This window comes from Gopherus evgoodei, unplaced genomic scaffold (assembly GCF_007399415.2).
Source record: "Gopherus evgoodei ecotype Sinaloan lineage unplaced genomic scaffold, rGopEvg1_v1.p scaffold_35_arrow_ctg1, whole genome shotgun sequence".
In the NCBI taxonomy this organism is placed as follows: domain Eukaryota; kingdom Metazoa; phylum Chordata; order Testudines; family Testudinidae; genus Gopherus; species Gopherus evgoodei.
In genome coordinates, this window is record NW_022060027.1 from 2438866 (window position 1) to 2460242 (window position 21377).

Genomic DNA, 21377 nt, shown 5'->3' on the forward strand with positions numbered 1-21377 from the left:
ACAAAGAATCAATGACATAGCTTCAATTATAATCTTGGAGTCGTGATCTCAGGTCCTATGTTCTCCAACCCACACTCCCCGGAATAAAACCCAGGATTTGTAACTCGCAGCCCTTTCACTTCAATGCATGGAACACCAGTCCTCATCCAGACACAGGGATAGAACTCAAGAGTCCTTCCTCTCAGCAGCCCTCCATCTAACCAGTAGTGCCTATTCCACTCCCAGAACCAGTGATAGAACCCATTTAGTGCTAACTTCCAGGGCCCTCTTCTCTAACCCACAAGACTACCTATAGATAAGGAGAGAACCCAGGAGTTCTGGTTCTCAGGCACCTTCATATAAGTACTGGATCCCACTTCCCTCCTAGAGCTGGGATAGAAGTCAGGAGTCATAAAGCCTGCTCCTATTTTCAGTCTCCTGGTAGCACCCCAATTACAGCTCCAGGAACAGATTCCAAACCGAGCTGTGTTTACTTCTTTAGCCACTCAGCGAATGCATGTTTCTGAGTCAGTGTATGGTTTATGATGTTTAGCGTGTGACTATGTTTATTTGCCTTTCTGATTTATGTGTGATTGTGTATCTGTGTGTCTTTTAGATCTGGCCCATGTAGGCCTCACATGGTCTGAGTGGGGCCAGTAGTCAAGAGCAAGGCAAGAGATAAGCTGTGTAAAAACAAGTTCAAACAATAATTCGGTGTGCAACGATGGCAAAGTTCACGTGGAAGGAGACTTAGCAGAGAGGGTGCAAACTAACAAAATACAAGGGGGGATCTAACCAAATATGCTCTGTACATGTGGCACTTCACCTGAGCATGATATAAACAGGAGCTGGTTCTAAAGTAACCTGACCACTCACAAGGTGCATGAAGTTATGTAGATTGGAAGACATATACGCAGGGTCACATTTGTATACACAGTAACCAATATTCTTTGAATTTGTGCTATACCTCTCAACCATCCCCATACACAAGTCCAAGTAGATTTCTACAAGTGTTTGTGTATGACAATAGGGAACCAAGTAATGTGTCTGAATTAGAGATGAGCTCTTGGGATTCAAGAGGCTAAGAGCTGGAGAGAAATTCCAGCAGCCTATGCACAAAGATCCACCTATTAAATTAAAGATGTGCTTTTAAACTAGTTTAGACCCCACAGAAAGCAGTAGTGGGTCCGTTTCTGTTCAATATCTTCATCAATGATTTAGATAATGGCCTAGATGATACACTAATAAAGTTTGTGGACGATAACAAGTTGGGAGGGGTTGCAAGTGATTTGGAGGATAGGATTATAGTTCAAAATGATCTGGACAAACTGGAGAACTGGTCTGAAGTAAATAGGATGAAATTCAATAAGGACAAATGCAAAGTGCTTCACTTAGAAAGGAACAATCAATTGCACAGAAGTACTGCAGAAAGGGATCTGGGGGTCATGGTGGATCACAAGCTAAATATGAGTAAATAGTGCAGCACTGTTGCAAAAACAGCAAACATCATTCAGGGCTGTATTAGCAGGAGTATTATAAGCAAGACACAAGAAGCAATTCTTCCACTCTACTTCGCACAGATTAGGCCTCAGCTGGAGTATTGTGTCCAGTTCTGGGCACCACATTTCAGGAAAGATGTGGAGAAATTGGAGAACATCCAGAGAAGAGCAACAAAAATGATTAAAGCTCTAGAAAACATGACCTGTGAGGGAAGATTGAAAGACCTTGGTTAGTTTAGTCTAGAGAAGACTGAGAGGGAACATGCTAACAGTTTTTGTCGTAAGAGGAGAACCTGAGATATAAACCTTGGTATCAGATGCCTGGTTTATATCTCAGGGCCTCCTCTTACTACAGTTTTCAAGTATCTAAAAGGTTGTTATAAGGAGAAGGGAGAAAAAATGCTCTCCTTAACCTCTGATGAAAGGACAAGAAGCAATGGACTTAAATTGCAGAACTGCAGGTTTAGGTTGGACATTAGGAAAAACTTCCTAACTGTCAGTGTGGTTAAGCAGTGGAATAAATTGCCTAGGGAGGTGGTGGAACCTCCATCTTGGGGAGTTTTAAGAGCAGGTTAGACAAAAACCTTATTATCTTTTAGATGTTTGTAAATTGATTCCTTAATTATTTGCTCCATTATCTTACCTGATACAGAAGTTAAGCTGACTGATCTATAATGCCCTGGTTTGTCCTTATTTCCCTTTTTATAGATGGGCACTATATTTGCCCTTTTCCAGTCTTCTGAAATCTCTCCCCTCTTAAATTACTTTTCAAAGATAATTGCTAATGGCTCAGATATCTCCTCAGTCAGTTCCCTGAGTATTCTAGGATGCATTTCATCAGGCCCTGGTGACTTGAAGACGTCTAACTTGTCTAAGTAATTTTAACTAGTTCTTTCCCTATTTTAGCTTCTGAACTTACCCCATTTTCACTGGTTTTCACTATGTTAGCTGTACAATCACCACCAAACTTCTTGGTGAAAACTGAAACAAAGAAGTCATTAGAAACCTCTGCCATTTTTACATTTTCTGTTATTGTTTTTCCCTCCCCATTTTGTTCTGTGTAACTGTTAGTGTACACCAATAAGAAACCTGAGTGATGAGTCTGAACTAGAGCTGAGTTATTGGGCTTCATGAGGCTAAGAGAAATTCCAGCAGCCTATACACAAAGATCCACCTATTTAAAAAAAGTGTGATTTTAAACTTGTTTAGATCCCACAGTAAGCAACTCTGGGTCTGGTTCTGTTCAATATCTTCATCAACCATATAGATAATGACTTAGAGAGTACACCTATAAAGTTTGCGGACAGTTCCAAGCTGGGAGGGGTTATAAGAGCTTTGGAGGATAGGATAGTAATTCAAAATGATCTGGACAAATCTGAGAAATTGTCTGAAGCAAATAGGATGAAATTCTATAAGAACACATGCAAAGTACTCCATGTAGGAAGGAACAATCAGTTGAACATGTACAAAGTGAAAAATGACTATCTAGGAAGAGGATCTGGGGGTCATAGTGGACGACAAACTAATTATGAGTCAACAGTGTAACTCTGTAGCAAAATAAACAAAAATGGGATATATCATCAGAGGTGTTGTAAGCAAGCCACGAGAAGTAATTGTTCTACTCTACTTCTCGCTGAGTAGGCCTCGACTGGAGTATTGTGTCCAGTTTTGGGTGTCACATCGCATGGAAGATGTGGACAAATTGGAGAAAGTCCAGAGAAGAGCAAGAAAAAATGATTAAAGGTGTATAAGAAGTGGGCTGTGGCCCATGAAAGCTTATGCTCAAATAAATTTGTTAGTCTCTAATGTGTCACAAGTACTCCTGCTCTTTTTGCAGATACAGAGTAACATGGCTGCTAGTCTAAAACATGAACTGTGAGGGAAGATTGAAAAAATTGGGTTTGTTTAGTCTGGAGAAGAGGAGAATGAGCGGGGACATGTTAAATGTTTTTAAATACATAAAAGACTATTATGAGGAGAAGGCAGGTGAATTGTTTTTATTAACCTCTGAGGAGAGGACAAGAAGCAATGGGCTTAAATTGCAGTGATTTAAGTTAGATATTAGGAAAAACTTCCTAACTGTCAGGGTTGTTAAGCACTGGAATAAATTGCCTAGGGAGGTTGTGGAATCTCCACATTTGAAGATTTTTAAGAGCAGGTTAGACAAGCACCTGTCGGGGATGGTCTAGATAATATTTAGTCCTGCCTTCACTGTGGGAGATTTGACTCAATGACTTCCTGAGATCCCTTCCAGTCTTACAATTCTGTGATTCTACTTTCATTGGTTGAATTTTGCTCCAGGAACTGTATTCAAACAGGGCAGCCCTCACCCACCCACCCACCTTAGACACTCCAGACTACATGTTTTTGTGTTTGGATGCTATTTGTTGGATATTGAGTGTGTGAGTGCCTCTCTGAGTATTGCATGTTTGGATATGAGAGCCTGTTTTCTCTTTGGACATAGATTGTGTGAGCCTGTATTGTGGGCTGTGTGTTTCTCTGATTGTGTATATAAATGAGAGTTGTGTTACTCTGTGTTTCCAAATGTGGGAGTGCATGATTCTGTGTGTGTATGACTGTACATTTGTATATGAGCGCAGGGCTGTGTGTGGTTGTTTGGACTTAGTTCCTGGGGATCTCTGGCATCCTGACGTCAGCTTCCTACCTATAGTGGCACAAAATCTGTGAGCAAACCAGGCCTAATGAGTTTCTATTTTCTAACTCCCCCTGGTTCTTTAATCATCAGAGGCAGTTGCCAAATGCTTTTCTTTGCCTGTAGGGGAACAATAGTTTTGTCTCTATCCAGCCTCATCAAAGGAGGGTGAAACTGAATTGCTGATTAATCCACCTCAATGGGGTGTTAACTCTCACTCAGTCAGCTCCTTCAATCACTAAAGAATGGAATCAACTCCATGTTTGAATTGGATGCATTTTAGAGACTGGGATGGAGATGAGGGGTTAAGACTTCAAAATGTGATTCTATAAATACAAACACATCTCAGTAAGACAATTTTGAAGCCAAAAACTTTCCTGTCTAGGAAAGGTTTCAAGTAGAAACCCTCCTTTATATTTGTTTCTCAATATGAATGCCAAATAACATGTAAACAAGAAGTTTCCACTGAATTACTTTACTAAAAATAATAAAATGATACTGCTTTTACTTAAAAATACAGACAACTTCCTACGTGAGAGATCCTGTCTTTGTAGACAGAGTGCTTATTTAGGACATAAACATAACTTGAAAATCATTATGATTTTACATACAAGATCAGCAAAGAAACAGTCCAAATATAGATGTGTGAGCTTAAAAAGTAATAACAATCTCACCTCCATCCTTACAGAACTATTAACTGATTATTAAACCTTGCAGAAAGATAACCTACCATTTCTCAGATGAGGTTGCATTGTACATATTATTATTACTCATTTTCTAGATGAAAATTTGTGGCACAGAGACAGACAATAACTTGTTTAAGGTCACAGAAAGAGCCATTGGCATAGCTTGAATTATAAGCTTGGAGTCATGATCCAAAGTCCAACCCTTTACACCCCAGCCTCCTCCCAGGACCAGGAATAGAACCCATAATTCCTACCCCCCAACCCTTTCACTCTAATCCATTAAACTCCACTCCTCTCCCAGAGCCAGGGCTAGAACTTGCAAGTACCAGCTCCCAGACCTTCTCCATCTAACCAGTTAAGCCTATTCCCCTCCCCAAACCAGTGATAGGCCCCTAAGCCCTGGCTCCCAGCCCCCTCTGCTCTAACCCCACCCTCTACACAAAGATAAGCATAGAACACAGAAGACCTGGTTTCCAGATGGCTTAGTATAATCATTAGACCGCACTTCTCTCCCAGAACTGGGAGAGAACCCAGAATTCATAATACCTGCAGCTATTTTCAGTCTCCCGGTACCACCCCAATTACAAAGTTCAGGAACAATCCAAGCTAAGCTGTGTTGTCTTGTTTAGCCACTGAGCAAGCGCATGTTTCAGTGTGTGGTTCATAGTGTTTGAGCATATTTATTTGATTTTCTGTATAGTTGTGCATTAGTGTATCTGTATGCTGTATGCATGTCTATTAGATCTGGCCCTTGTAGGCCTCACTTGGTCTGAGTGGTCCCAGTAGTCAAGGGACAAGGCAAGAGATAAGCTGTGTAAAAACAAGTTCAAGCAATAATTGCGTGGGCAACTATGGCAAAGTTCATGTGGAAGGAGACTTAGCAGAGAGAGAGGAAACCAGCAAAATACAAGGAGGGAACTAACCAAATATGTTCTGTACATGTGGCACATCAAGAGAGCATGGTACAAACAGGAACCGATTCTAAAGTAACCTGACCACTCATAAAGTGCATGAAATGATGCAGATTGGAAGATTTATGCATAGGGTCACATTTGTATATAAAGTAACCAATATTATTTGAATTTGTGCTATATCCCTCACCCATTCCCTACCCATGAGTCTGATCAGATCTGTGTAGGTGTTGGTATACACCAATAAAAAAACCTGAGTGATGAGTCCTAATTAGAGCCAAATTCTTGGGATCCATGAGGTTAAGGGCTGGAGAGAAATTCCAGCAGCCTATGCACAAAGATCCACCTATATAATTAAAGATGTGGTTTTAAACTAGTTTAGATCCCACAGGAAGGAACTCTTGGTTTGGTTCTGTTCAATATCTTCATCAATGATTGAGATTATGGCATAAAGAGTACACTTGTAAAGTTTGCAGACAATACTAACCTGTGAGAGGTCGCAATAATTTTGGAGGACAGGATTACAATTCAAAACAATCTGGACAAATTTGAGAAATAGTCTGAAGTAAATAGGATGAAATTCTATGAGTACAAATGCAAATTGCTCCACTCAGGGAATAACAACCAGGTCCACATGTACAAATTGGGAAATGACACCTAGGAAGGAGTACTGTGGAACAGGATCGGGCAGTTGTAGAAGATCACAAGCTAAATATGAGTCAACAGTCTAACAATCTTTCTGGGATGTATCATCAGGAGTGTTGTAAGCAAGACACAAGAAGTAATTCTTTCATTCTACTCCATGCTAATTAGGCCTCCTTTGGAATCCTACAATACTATGATTCTACTTTCACAGGCTGAATTTTACTCCATGGACACTATCTAAACAGGGCAGCCCTCTCTTAGTTAGACACTCAAGAGTACCTGTTTATGTGTTTGTATCTGAGTGTTTGGATGCTGTTGGTTGGATATTGAGTGTGTGAATGCCTATCTGTTAGTTGTATGACTGCATATGAGAGCTTGTGTACTCTTTGGACACTGATTGTGTGAGTCTGTTTTTGTGGGCTGTGTTTTTTTCTGATTACATAAGAACAACTATACTGGGTCAGACCAAAGGTCCATCCATCCTTGCCTCTGAACAGTGCCCAATGCCAGGTGCCACAGAGGAAATGAACAGAACAGGGAATCATCAAGTGATCCATCCCCTGTCACTCATTCCCATCTTCTGGCAAACAGAGGCTAGGGATACCACCCCTGCCCATCCTGGCTAATAGCCATTGATGGATCTGTCCTCCATGAAATTATTTAGTTCTTTTTGTAATCCTGTTATGGTCTTCGCCTTCACAACATCCTCTGGCAAGAAGTTTCACAGGTTGACTGTGCATTGTGTGACAAAATACTTCCTTTTGTTTGTTTTAAACCTGCTGCCTATTAATTTAATTTGGTGACCCCTGATTATCTTTCTACATGTGGTAGTGCATCCTTCTGTGTGTTTGACTGTGCATTTGTGTATAAGCATAGGGTTGTCTGTGGTTGTTTGGACTTAGTTCCTGGGGATCTCTGGGGTGAGGATGGCAACCTGACATCAGCTTCCTGCCTGTACTGGTACAAAATCTGTGAGTAAAACAGGCCTAATGATTGAGTGTCTGTTTTCTAACTCCCCCTGGCTCTTTAATCATTAGAGGCAGTTGCCAAATGCTCTTCTTTGCCAGGAGGAGAACAAGAGCTCTGTCTCTATCCAGCCCTATCAAAGAAGTGTGAAACTGAAGTGCTGATTAATCCACCTCAATGGGGTGTTAACTCCCATTCAATCAGCTCCTTCAGTCACTGAAGGATGAAATCAAATCCATGTTAGAATTGGATGCAATTTAGAGACTGGTATGGAGATGAAGGGTTAAGACTTCAAAATGTGATTCCATAAATACAAACACATCTCAAGATAATTTTGAAGCCAAAGACTTTCCTTTCTAGGGAAGCTTTCAGATAGAAAGGTTCTTATATATTTGTTTCTCAGAGTGAAACCATATAGATCATATAAACTAGCAGTTTTCACTGACTTTACTAAAAAAATGATAAATGACACTATTTTTACATAGCATACAGACAACATCCTATATGAGAGTTCTGTATTTATAGACAGATTGTTTATTTAGGATATCACATAACCATACATTGAAAATCATTGTGACTTTATATACAAGATCAGCAATGAAACAGTCCAAATATAGGTGTGTGTGCTTAAAAAGTAATAACAATCTCACTTCTATCCTTCCAGAACTATTAACTGATTATTAAACTTTGCAGAAATATTACCTACTAATTTTCAGATGAGGTTTCTCTGTACATATTATTATCCCTCTATTGTCAAGATGGAAAACTGCTGTACAGAGATGAACAGTAATTTTCTCAAGATCACACAAAAAAGAACCAGTGGCATACCTTAAATTATAACCTTAGAGGTGTGATCCCAGTACTGTTCTCTACACTCTATTGTCCTCCTAGAACCAGGATTTCTCACTGCTAGCCCTTTCATTCTAACCCATTAAACACCACACCTCAGCCAGACCCAGAGCTAGAAGTCCTAGCCTATCTAACCAAGGAAGCCTATTCACCAAACAAAGCCTGTAATAGTACCCAAACCTTACGTCTCAGCTCTAAACCACAAGACCACACACCAAGAGGCATAGAACCCAGGAGTCAAGGCTCCCCAACATGTCAACCTAACCACTAGACATCTCTTATCCCTTCCAGAGCTGGGATAGAACCCAGGAGTTATAATGCCTGCTTATCTTTTAAGTACCCTTCATGCTACCCCAATTACACAGCTCCAGGAACTGCATTCAACACGGGATTTGTATTCTTGCTTAGCCACTCAGCAAGTGCATGTTTCTAGGTCAGTGTGTGGTTGATGGTATTTCTATATGTGGGAGTTCATGATTCTATGTGTGTTTGACTGTGTCTTTGGCCTTGGCTACACTGGCGCTTTACAGAGCTGCAACTTTCTCGCTCAGGGGTGTGAAAAAAACACCCCCCTGAGCGCAGCAAGTTACAGCGCTGCAAAGCCCCAGTGTAAATAGTGCCCCAGCGCTGGGAGTGCGGCTCCTAGCATTGCAAGATAATCCCCACAGGAAGCTGGAGTACCTGCAGCACCGGCAGAGCTCTCTCTGAGCGCTGGCGCTGCAACCACACTTGCTCCTCAAAGAGCTGCCGCAGCAGGGTTCCCACAGCAGCGCTTTGGAGTTTTGAGTGTAGCCAAGCACACGGTTGTGTGTGACTGTTTAGATAAAGTTCCTGGGAACCTCTGGGGTAAGGATGGCCGGCTAACATCATCTTCCTCTCTGTACAGGTATAAAATCTATGAGTAGACTAGCCTTCTCTGTTTGAACTTCCCTGGGGTCTTTAATCACCAGACGCAGTTGCCAAATGCTCTTCATTGACTGAAGGGGAACAATAGCTCTGTCTTTATTCAGCCATATCAAAGGAGCTTGAACCTGAACTGCTGATTAATCCACTTGAATGGGGTGTTAACTCCCTCTCAGCTAGCTCTTTCAGTCCCTGAGGGATGGACTCAATTTAGAAACCAGGGTGGGTAAAAGAGCTCAAGATTCCAAAATGTAATGCTAAAGGGACCAATCCCTCAGAGCAGAACAGCTCTGAGCCATGGGAGGTTTCCTGTGCATGGGAGGTTTCTTGAAATATGTGAAGGTGAAATTCAAATGCCAAATAACCAGCAGTTTTCACTGACTTACTTTTCTAAATAATGAAAAATGTTACTCTTTTTACTTAAAAAGAAATACGGACAATATTCCACGTGACAGATCCTGTATTTATAACTGGTTGTTATGTTTATGACATTAACTTAATTTGAAAATCCTTGTGTATTTGAAATACAAGTTCAGCAATGAAACTGTCCTAGTAAAATTGTGTGTGTGCATGTTATAAAATCTTGCAGTGAGCTTATCACCCCATTCAGCCTACAGAAATATTACCAATTATTAAACTTTGCAGAAATCTGTCCTAATAATTCCATATGAGTTGTCTGCTCTCTATACATATTATATTTTCCCTCTATTGTCCAGGTGGAAAATTGTGGCCCAGAGAAGGAAAGAAACTTGCCCTTGGTCATATAAAGAACAAGTGGCATAACTGGAATTAGGATCCTGAAGTCCCAATGCCTTGTCTTATGCTCTAACCCACTATACCCCACTGCCCTCCCAGAGCTAAGAATAGAACCCAGCCCCTAGTTCTCTAACTCCCTAAGCCCCACTTCTCCACCAGTAGTACTAACTCCCAGCCCTTCCATTTTAACCACTAGACCCCACTGTCCTCTCAGAGCCAGAACCCAGGTGTCCTGATGTTTGCATCTGTGTTCAGTCTCCTAATACCAGCCTAATTAAACACTATATTTCTGGTTCCAGAAGCACTTAACCGCTTTAAATAATAAACAGCTCACTCCCACACTGTTTAGACCAATGGGCACAAAATCATAGGCATTTCCAGATGGGACCAGACCTAAGGTCCATATAGCCCAGCATCCTGTTTATGACAGGGCCCAGCCCTGGGTGGTGTAGAGGAGAGTAGGAGCCATCAAGTAGCAGATGGGAAATAATCCTCCAATTAGATCTCCTTTTGATCTCTAAGAGAAAGAGATCTGCTTCAGTCCTGAAGCAGGAGGTTTAATATCCCTACCAGACTCTTTGATACCTCTGGAGGCACCACTTAATGACTAAGGTCCTTCAAATTCTACCAACGGTGGCCAACTTGAGCCTGAGAAGAAGCCAGACTTTACCAATGTACATTGCCAAAGAGCCACAGTAATACATCAGCTCACTAGCTCTCCTCGTCATCAGCCCCCAGTGCCCCCTGCCTGCAGACAGCCCTGCCAATCAGTACCTCTTGGGGGAAGGGGTGGAATGGGATCGGGTAGGGCAGGGCAGGGGGTTGAGCAGTGAGCACCCCCCACCACACTGGAAAGTTTGTCCCTGTAGCTCCATCACCAGAGTCAGCACCTGTGCAAGGAGCTGCATATTAACCTCTGATCTGGAACCACAGGTTGGCCACCCCTGAAATTCTTCCAAGTCTAGTCAGGCTCTCATGCTTTTAGAGAGTAATTTTGTTTGCCCTATTGCATGTTTCAGAGCTGCCTTCACCTCCTTGTTCCTCAGGGAGTATATAAGGGGGTTCAGCATGGGCGTGACAACATTGTAGAGCAAGGAAGCCAGAGTGTCTACATACAAGGGGTGCCCGGAGGTGGGTCGGTTATAATTGAACATGCACGTGGTGTAGAACAAGGTGACCACGGCCAGGTGGGAGACGCAGGTGGAGAAGGCCTTCTGCTGGGCCTGGGCAAAGCGGATCTGCAGGACAGCCCTTGCAATGGCCACGTAGGACACCACAATGCAGAGGAAGGGAATGGTGCCCAGCAGCACTGTCACAGCCAGTAGCACGACCTTGTTGAGGGAGGTGTCCGAGCAGGAGAGCTTCAGGAGCTGGGGGACGTCGCAGAACAGATGGGCAATGTGGTGGGAGGCACAGAAGGGCAGGACAGAGGTGAGACCTGTGTGCAGGGCCGAGTTGAGGAGGCTGCAAGTCCAGGAGGCCACCACCAGCTGCAAGCAGGTCTTTCTGCTCATGAGGGCGGCATAGCGCAGCGGGTGGCAAATAGCCAGGTAGCGGTCGTAGGCCATGATGGCTAGGAGGATGCACTCGACTCCCACGAAGGTAATGAGGAAGTAGAGCTGGGTAAAGCAGGCCTGGAAGGAAATGGTCTTCTCCTCTTCCAGGAGTTTATTCAGCATATAGGGCAGTGTGACAGAGATATAGCAGATGTCTAGGAAGGATAAGTTCTGGAGGAAATAGTACATGGGGGTTTGGAGGCCAGAGTCTAGCCAAACAATGATCAGTATCATCCCATTGCCTACCAGAGCCGTGAAGTATACAGCCAGGAGTGCCACAAAGACCAACTTGTGCTGTTCTGAGAAAGCAGAGAAGCCCAAGAGCGTGAAAACCAGCTCAGTTGTCCTATTCCCCATCTCCTGCTCGGCTGCATCTGCAAGGGAAGAGGATAAATTATTAATGTAGTGCATAGCTTCAAGAAGCCAAATAGATCTTCCAAAAACGATAAGTGACTTTGGTGCCCAACTTTTGAGACACCTTTTAAAGGGTTTGAGCTTACAGGCCCCCTGCCTGGAGTGGTAACCTTTGGCTTATATCTGCCCCCTCCCCAGGTGGCAGTGGGGCTTTTTCTCCCCCCCCTCCCCCGCACCCAGGATGGCAGGGATGGAGCAGCCTCAAGCTTCAGTCCCCCTTCCTGTGGTTGTGTAGTAATTTTTTTTGTCAGATGGGGGATGTGGTTCAGTGAAGTTTGAGAACCCCAGACCTAGAGTTTGCCTCCCTGACCATCTTGGCTATCTACCAGGAACTCACTGAATTTTTTTCTGAACCCATTTATTCTTTTGGCCTTCACAACATCCTCTGACAATGAGTCCCACCTATTGACTCTGCATAGTGTGAAGAAATACTTCCTTTTGTTTGTTTTAAACCTGCTGACTATTAATTTCATTGGGTGACCCCAGGTTCTTGTGTCATGTGAAGGGGTAGGTAACATTCCCTATTCACTTTCTCCACACCAGTCATGATTTTACAGCCCTCCATTATATGCCCCCTTAGTCATCTTTTTTCCAAGCTGAATAGTCCCAGTCTTTTTCATCTTTCCTCATATGGAAGCTGTTCCTAATCATTTTCATTGCCCTTTTCTGTATCTTTTCAAATTCTAATATATCTTTTTAAAATGGGGAAACCAGAACTGCATTCAATATTCAAGGTGTGGGCATACCACAGATTTATATAGTGGCATTATGATATTTTCTGTCTTATTATCTACCTCTTTCATAAGGGTTCCTAACAGTCCGTTCACTTTTTTGACCTCTGCTGCACATTGTGTGGATCATTTCAGAGAACTCTCCACACTGACTTCACAATTGGCTAACAACGGCTAATTTAGATCCCATCATTTTGTATTTATAGTTGGAATTACATTTTTCCATGCGTGTTACTTTGCATTTATCAACATTTTACAGGAAAGTACCAGGAAACAATGAGACAATATTGACCAGTGAGTTAGTGACTTCTGGCCTTAAAATATATATATATTAGTTTAAAATGTGAGTTATTTTGGTGGCTGTTTCTGGGGAGCACTTCCTGAGTGCGAAAGGCAGCCTTGCTTGAAAATTTTACTCTTATTCTTCTTCCTGGCATTCCATTTGATGAGTCCTCTCCCTCCAAAGTGCTCTGCTGAATGCCAGATCCTCTATCTGCACCACATGCTAAGATATATTTCTTTGTGACATCTCACCACTTCGTCATTCGGTCGACCTCTCTGCCTTTCTCTTTCAGGCTTCATCTGTCAGATTCTTTTACCCAAACATCAGAGGGGTAGCCGTGTTAGTCTGGATCTGTAAAAGCAGCAAAGAATCCTGTGGCACCTTATAGACTAGCAGACGTTTTGGAGCATGAGCTTTCATGGGTGAATACCCACAGTTGCATCTGATGAAGTGGGTATTCACTCACGAAAGCTCATGCTCCAAAACATCTGTTAGTCTATAAGGTGCCACAGGATTCTTTGTTGCTTTTACCCAAACAGTTGCCAGGATGGAACTTTACATGATCAAACCCTCTGAGCCTACACTCCCTACTTTTTCCATTTATTGGTATTACTTTAAGCATTCCTCATTCACCCATTGCTACATTCACATTCCTGTGAATCAGATCACTTGCTCATGGGTCTTCTTTGTTGCCCAATACTCAGCACCATACATTAAAAATAGATGGAGTACTTTTTTATAGACTTTCCCTTTTAATCTCATTAGTATCTTCCTGTCACATAGTACACCACTCCTCTCTCTGCATTTGAGTCTGGGCTTTACTATTCTAGTTCTAATTTCATCCTCCATTACCCCTGATATTGAACCCAGATAATTAACTAGTGGATAAAATAGGACTAAAGATATCTCTACATTGCAATCACACATTCCGTGATTGCAGTGTGAAAACACCCGTAGGCTCCTAAATCACTCATTTGCTTATAAAGATTTTACCCTTGATCTTAACAACATTGAAATCATCTTGAATAAAGACAGAGCAGTAAAGGAAACTTACCAAAGTGCAACATGCAGTCTTCAGGTGGCTTATGATGATTGTTTTCTTCCTCTCTTTGTCTTGATAAAATAATTAAGGATGAAGTACCCATTAATTTGAGAGGGGTTCTTGTTTTTGAATGGCCAGTTTGGGATCCAAGGGGCCTGATTTTCAGATGTACAGTGCTAGGTATCCACAAAAACCAAGCCTATGTGAGTTTAGATAATATCATACTGGGTGCTACAGAAAATCCTAAAATAGGGAGAGAGGGAATGGGGCAGGGGTGTAGTGATAGATAGATAGATAGATAGATAGATAGATAGATAGATAGATAGATAGATAGATAGATAGATTCAAATTTACCAGTAACTCTCACAGTGCTGACAAAATGCCTATTTCCAGACAATCTGCATAAAATAGTCTGCAGCGTACAAAAGAAAACAGATCCACCCAGGACATTTTGTTATGTCTAAGGTTCTTGTAAACCACCAGTTCCTTGCAGTGGTTTAGGGAGCAGGATATAAACACACTTGGCACCACTGGGATTGAATCACACAGGGCTCGTTATGTTCACAAACAAGAAACAAATATGAGAAAAGAATTATGTTCTTTGATTGAACCCAGAGTGCCACGAGTCCCTGGTTGTGGCACAGATGGGTGTACCAGAGGCCAGACACATTTTGATCATTATTTCAGTGTGTCTGAAAGTAACACAAATCCCAATTAATGACTTTGTCTGGCATTAAATTAAGTTTCTTGCCCCTACAGTTGGTCAAAGAGAACACATGCCCCCCCCAATGAAACAGTTTTCCAAACGAAAATGAGGCTTTGTCAAAATTGAAATATTTGCCGGGATTTTAACACTATTTTGGACAGAAAACTTTTGAAACAATTCAAAAGCAAACTGGAGGATTTCATTTTTACTTTTTCATTCAGTTGCATTTTGACTTTTCCATTTTGTTCTAATTTTCATATTCATTTTGATATTAATATATTATATTGTCAAAATTACACTTTTAACACAAAGCATTTGAGTAGGGTCGTTTCCAAATCAATTTTTTTTTCAGAATTTCCATTTCATGAACATTTTCAAATTTTGATTCTTCATCCTAATTTCTGAAGAAAATCAATTTTGAGATGCTGGAATTTCCCCTGAGATGGAAATTCCCTTTTCCAGGCCTTTGCGCTTGCCATACTTGGTATTTCCGGGTTCAAGAGAGGAACTTAAAGGAGCTTGTTGAACAACCTCCTACCCCCACTTAGCAGGTACTATTGTGTCCCTCTTTAGATAGGGACAGATGGAGTCAGATCGAAGGTCACCAGAGCCGGCTCCAGGCAGCAGCCGAGCAAGCTTGTGCTTGGCATGGCAGATTCTACAGGGTGGCTTCCGCCCAAACCTAGGGTGACACGGACGCTTTTTTTGTTATTGTTTGCTGCTCTGGCTGCCTGTAGGAGGCGGAGGAAGGGAGCACCCTGCAGCAAACTCGGCAGGGCAGCCCACGTCCTTCCCTCCCCGCCGACCACAACGGTGCGGAGTCCTCCCAGCAGGCAGCACGGCGGTCGGGGCCAAGTAGTGAGCGCCCCGCTGAAGCCGTAGCCGCCCCACTTCTCTCTCTCTCCCCCTGCTCCCTCCCCGTCCCCCCCCATTAGACCAGGCATGCACTCTGCAGCACAGAGAGTCCCCCTGCTCCCTGGCTCCAGCTGCGCTGTAGAGTTTTGTTTTATTTTTTTCCCCTGCTTTGCTGACTGCTCCATTGTTTCTCCCCCTCCACCTGCTTTACCACTCCGTGTTTTTTGTTTTTGTTTTTTTCCCTCTGCTTTGCCGCTCCAACGGGGGCCCCTCCCTTTTTTTTTTTTTTTTTTTTTTTTTGCTTGGAGAGGCAAAAAAGCCACAGCCGAACCCTGAAGGTTACATATTAACCTAGAGAAGAGCTGAGTGAATGCTTGACCTTTTTGGTTTTGTTTGCAGTTCAGCAAAATTGGTTAAAAAATTTGGTTTAAGTTGAATAAAATGTTTTAGTTTAGTGCTACGTACACACATGCACACATCTATATACACTCATGCATGCACAGACACACATACATGCTGCACATACAGGCACATTTACCCTTCCCCTCCTCCCAAATTTTCATGCTTTTGAAAAAGTTTTCCCATTCCACAGTAGGACACACCAACAACCTTCCAAAGTCTTTTGTGAAAATATGTGTTCCACTCTAAAATAGCTGAAAGCTCAGTAGATGGGAAACTCGTCTAGCAAGTGGGAGACCCGGTATATCCTATGGGGTCACTCTCTAGGATTAAATATTTAGTGTTTAGTAAAATCTAGGGATGAGGCAGTAATACGAGAAGACCAAGCATAAATTAAGCCTATTAAATTAACATAAGTAAATTGACCAGCGGCAACCCAAACTCATAAAATATAGTATAATTTCTCAATAACATAATTCTGCAGCAATTGTGCATAAAATGCTGATTGGTAATCGTGGGTTACCTGATGGGAAGGCAGCTGATATCAGTTTGAGGACATAAAAGCGGCCATACTGGGTCAGACCAAAGCTCCATCTAGCCCAATATCCTGTCTTCCACAGTGGTCAATGCAAGGTGCCCCAGAGGGAATGAACGGAAAAGGGAATCATCAAGTGATCCATCCCCTGTTGCTCATTCCCAGCTTTTGGCAAACAGAGGCTCAGGACACCATTCTTGCCCATCCTGGCTAATAGCCATTGATGGACCTGTCCTCCATGAATTTATTTAGTTCTTTTTTGAACCTGGTTATAGTCTTAGCCTTCACAATATCCTCTGGCAAGGAGTTCCACAGGTTCACTGCATTGTGTGAAAAAAAATACTTCCTTTTGTTTGTTTTAAACCTGCTGCCTATTAATTTCATTTGGTGACCCGCTAGTTCTTGTGTTATGAGGAGTAAATAACACTTCCTTATCTACTTTCTCTACACCAGTCATGATTTTATAGACCTCAATTATTTCCCCCACCATTCATTTCTTTTGCAAGCTGAAAAGTCTCAGTCTTATTCTCTCCTCGTACAGCAGCCGTTCCATACCCCTCATCATTCTTGTTGCCTTTTCTGAACCTTTTCCAAATCCAATGTATCTTTTTTGAGATGGGGCAACCACATCTGCTCATAATATTCAAGATGTGGCCATAGCATGGATTTATATAGTAGCAACATGATATTTTCTGTCTTCTTGTCTATCCCTTTCTTAATGACTCCCAACCTTCTGTTTGCTTTTTTTTGACAGCTGCTGCACATTGAGTGGATGATTTCAGAGAACTCTCCACAATGACTCCAAGATCTCTTTCTTGAGTGGGAACAGCTAATTTAGACCCCATCATTTTATATATATAGTTGACATTATGTTTTCCAATGTGCAATGCTTTGCATTTATCAACATTATATTTCATCTGCCATTTTGTTGCCCCATCACCCAGTTTTGAGAGATCCTTTTGTAGCTCTTTGCAGTCTGCCAGGGACTTAATTATCTTGAATAGTTTTGTATGGTCTATAAATTTTGCCACCTCACTGTTTACCCATTTTTCCAGATCATTTACGCTTTTAGGATAGGCCCTTAGCACACACTTTAACCACACAATTGCTATGGTAACTAAGTGACATATATGCTAATAAGTTTGAGATAATTAATATACTAATCTACAGAATAAGGACACCCCAACTTTAGGAGAGTGAGGAAGGGGGTTGTGGTGCAATGAAGTTTGAGAACCCCTGATTCTAGATCATGCCTGATGGGTATTTTCTCACCCAGTCTTTCTGAACCCATGAAGTTGTACCCAAAAGTGGGTCACAAGAACATATGAAAGGGGTCATGAACAAATTTTTAAAAGAGATCCTGTTTTGCATACAGTCTTTGTATGCTTTATGCTACACTATATGTTAACACTGTGAATAATGATGAAGTGTTTTGAACATGCAGGTGCCACCGACTAGCCAGTCCATTGCAATGCATGAAGAGTTATGGGAAAGACCTCACTGGGGAGTGGGGGTCTCATGTCCCAACTCCCCCCACAGCTGAATGCCTCAGGAAGGGGCACTGGGGAGGCTATTGACCTGCCCGCCTATTTCTGCCATGTGCGTGGTGGCCTCTGCTGGCACTCCATTGCCTCGCAAGCCACCTGCTGGGCTGCTTGGGTGAGGTGACAGATCCATGACAGGAGGCAGGTGAGAGAGCAGGAGACGGAGATCTGCAGGCGAGGAAAGCCAGTGCAACTCGGCAGAAGGCAGATGCCTGGTCTCCCGCCAAGCCCCAGCAGCATCCCCAGGTGCCTCTGAGGAACTTTCAGTTAATCACCTGGCCTTGGGCTGCAGCAGCACAGAGGAGGGCTCCCTGGAGCGGCTCCTTCCCCACTCAGCGCAGTTGGTAAGCACTGGAGGGGTAGGAAGGAGACTATTCCTGCCTTGTAAAGCAGTGGTGGATACCAGAGTCCCAGGGGGCTGGAGTGCCAAAGGAGCTGTGGGAAGTGGGGAAATCCCGACGGGGCAGCTTTGCTGCCACTGCTGTGCCATGCATGTGTCTGTGCAAACTTTGCCCAGTGTGCTGGGAGCTCATGGTAAGGCCCCTTCCAGCACCACTGGTAGCACCACAGAGCTCACTTGGGGGCTGACTGGGGCTCACTCAGGAGCCAGGAACTGGGTACACCATGTTCAGCCTTTCCTGAGAACTTAGCAGAACTGGGCAGCTCAGAGGCATCTGGGCACAGTGCCCCACAGAGCACTGGAGGTGGTAGAGGGCAGAGACAGAGGCCCTGGAATTGCGTTCCACAAAGGGCTAGTACTGTGCTCCTGGGAAGAGAAAGTCAAGCTATGGGTGAGATGTAAATGGAGGAGAGGCTACAGAGATTGCAGAATCTATGACAGGGCTGCAGGTGGGAGCGGATGATGGTTCTGTGTAGTAGGTATTATGTATTGTGTGTTTTCTACTTAATCTATTTACTGGGTTGGAACTGGCCAGACCCAAATGAGGCAGCAATATCCTGGAGACAGAGCGGAGAGTGCAGTGGTTTTAAGATAAGGTTGTTTGGAATTTCCCCGCAGAGGTTGCTAATCATTCCGCGCTGGAGTACAGGTGCGGTTTTTTATCCTGCTTAGGGTAAAGCTACCGCAGTTCACAACAATCAGTGAATTTAAAAATATAGATGGAAAAGGGAAAAAAAGAGAGAAAACACACTAGAGAAATGAAACACAAGAATGAGAGTCCTCGTTTTGTGCTGTGGTGAGAAAAAGCTTTGTTTTTTCACTTAACCTAGGCCTCAACAGGGGAGCACTTACTCTTGTAAATATTCCAGCCAGCGCTCCTGTTGGGGTGCAAAGTCAGTGAATCGCCATTGTGATTTTGTGGGTTCTTCTTCTGACCTTTGGGAAGTGTTCTCAGATATCAGGGATTCTCTTGGAGGTTTGAAGCATCTGCTGGGTAGGACCCTATGGGGTGCCACTGCAGAAACAATGCCCAGACAGAGCAGCACTTTCTTATTTAGCTCATACAGAGAGTGCCAGCTGTATTTGGATACTGTTCCTGGGAATTCTGTGGGTAAATTTTGGCTGCCAGCCAGGCACTTCTAGGTCAATGGTCTTCTAGAAAAAGAAAGCAATGCAAACCAAAGGAGGGGTTCACCATGGACACCCAGCAATGTGCTGCTTCTCTCAAGAAACCACATCCAAAACAGGCAGCACCCTCGTACAGAACGACTGGAGCATGCAGTGGTTTAGATGTGATTGGTGGGAATTTCCCCAGCAGAGGTCACTGATCATTCAACATTGGGGTACAGGTGCAGGTCTTTATCCCGTCTTAGGGTATGACTACATCCGTTTACAATGATCATTCGATTTAAACATTAAGAGTCAATGAAAAATGGACAACTGACAGAGAAAGCACTCAAGACAGATAGGAAATGAGAGTCCCCATTTTGTGCTACGTGAAGACAGTGCTGTATTTATTCACTGAACATATGCCTTAACAGGGGAGAACTTTCCTTTCTCAATAGTCCCCCTAGTGCTCCCGTTGGCGTGGATGGTTCGGATTTGACTACTCACCGGTAGGAAAAGAAATCAGAGATTCTCGTGTAGGTTGGAGCAACACGAGGGGTGGAATCCCAGAAGAAGTTAGCACCAGAAAGACCATCCAAACACATTGGCGCTTTCTTATAGAGTTACTCAGAAAGCCCCATCTGTGCTTGGCTATTCTTCCTGGGAATGTCTGGAGGAATGGTGGGAGTTGGAGAGCCCCTGCCTGGGAAATCTTCCTCTAGAGAAAAAGAGCAAGAGTCTGTGCAAAAAAAAACCCCACAAACAAACAAAATATAAAACAACACAACCACCCCCACCCACAAATTGGAGTTCTGCATGAAACCCAGCAATGTGCTTGTTCTCTAACAAAATCAGATCCAAGCCAGGCAGCACTATCCTTTAAGAATGACAGGAGAGTGCAGTAGTTTAGATATGATTGCTGGGAATTTCCCTAATGGAAGCTGGTAACCATTCAAAGCTGGAGTACAGGCGCAGTTATTTATCCTGTTTTGGGGTAAGATTACCTGCAATTCACAATGGTCACTGAATTTGAACAGTGGATGGAAAAAAGAAAACACAAGAGAGAGGAAACATATGAATGTGTCATAATTTTGTGCTGTGCAGAGAAAATGCTGTATTTTTTTCCCTTAACTTATGCCTCAGCAGGAGAGCACTTACCTGTGTCAATATTGCAGCCAGTGCTCCTGTTGGGGTGCAAAGTCAGCAAAGCTCCATTGTGATTCTGTGGTTTCCTCTTCTGACCATTGGGAAATGTTCTCAGAAATCAAGGACTCTTGGAGGTTGGACACATCCAACAGAGTGGACCCTGTGTGGACTCCACTGTAGGAACAATGCCCAGACAGAACAGCACTTTCTGCTTTACCTCTTCAGTGTGCCAGCTGTGTTTGGAGATTGTTTCTGGAATTTTGGGATAATCTGTGTCTTCCAGCCAGCCATGACCAAGTGAACATTCCTCTAGGAAAAGAAAGTATTAGCCTCTGCAAAACAAAAGGAGGAGTTATCCATGGAGACCCAGCAATGTGCTTGTGTTTCACAAAAGCAAAATCCAGACCAGGCAGCACTGTCCTACAGAGCAAGCAGAGAGTGCTGTGGTTATGACATGATTTGCTAGGATTTCCTATTTTGTGGTTGTGCCGAATTCAGCGCTGAAGGCCAGGTGCAGTTCTTTGTCATATTTTTGAGTGACACAGCCTGCAGTTCACAAGAATCATCCCATTTAAATGGTCAGTGATTGGAGAAGAGGAAACCAAGAGTCAGACAGAACCTGAAAACCTGCCATTGAGCCTTGTGGATTGGTGCTGTGTAGAGACAATGCTACCGTTTTTCACGTGACCGATACCTCAAAAGGGGAGCACTTACCTTTCCCAATATTCCAGCAAGTGCTCCCATTTGAGCTGTAGGTCAGTGATGGTCCATTTGGATAGTTTGGATTTTTAACATTTTACCAACAGGGAAAG

General features: G+C 43.1%; 1 protein-coding gene across 1 annotated transcript; it reads right to left on the reverse strand.

Annotated features, from left to right (window-relative positions):
* Positions 1–10812: 10812 nt before the first annotated feature.
* Positions 10813–11814, reverse strand: LOC115641524 (olfactory receptor 5V1-like). Its single transcript, XM_030544730.1, has one exon. The coding sequence runs from the start codon at positions 11812–11814 to the stop codon at positions 10813–10815; it is 1002 nt and encodes a 333-aa protein (XP_030400590.1).
* Between the last annotated feature and the right edge of the window lie 9563 nt (positions 11815–21377).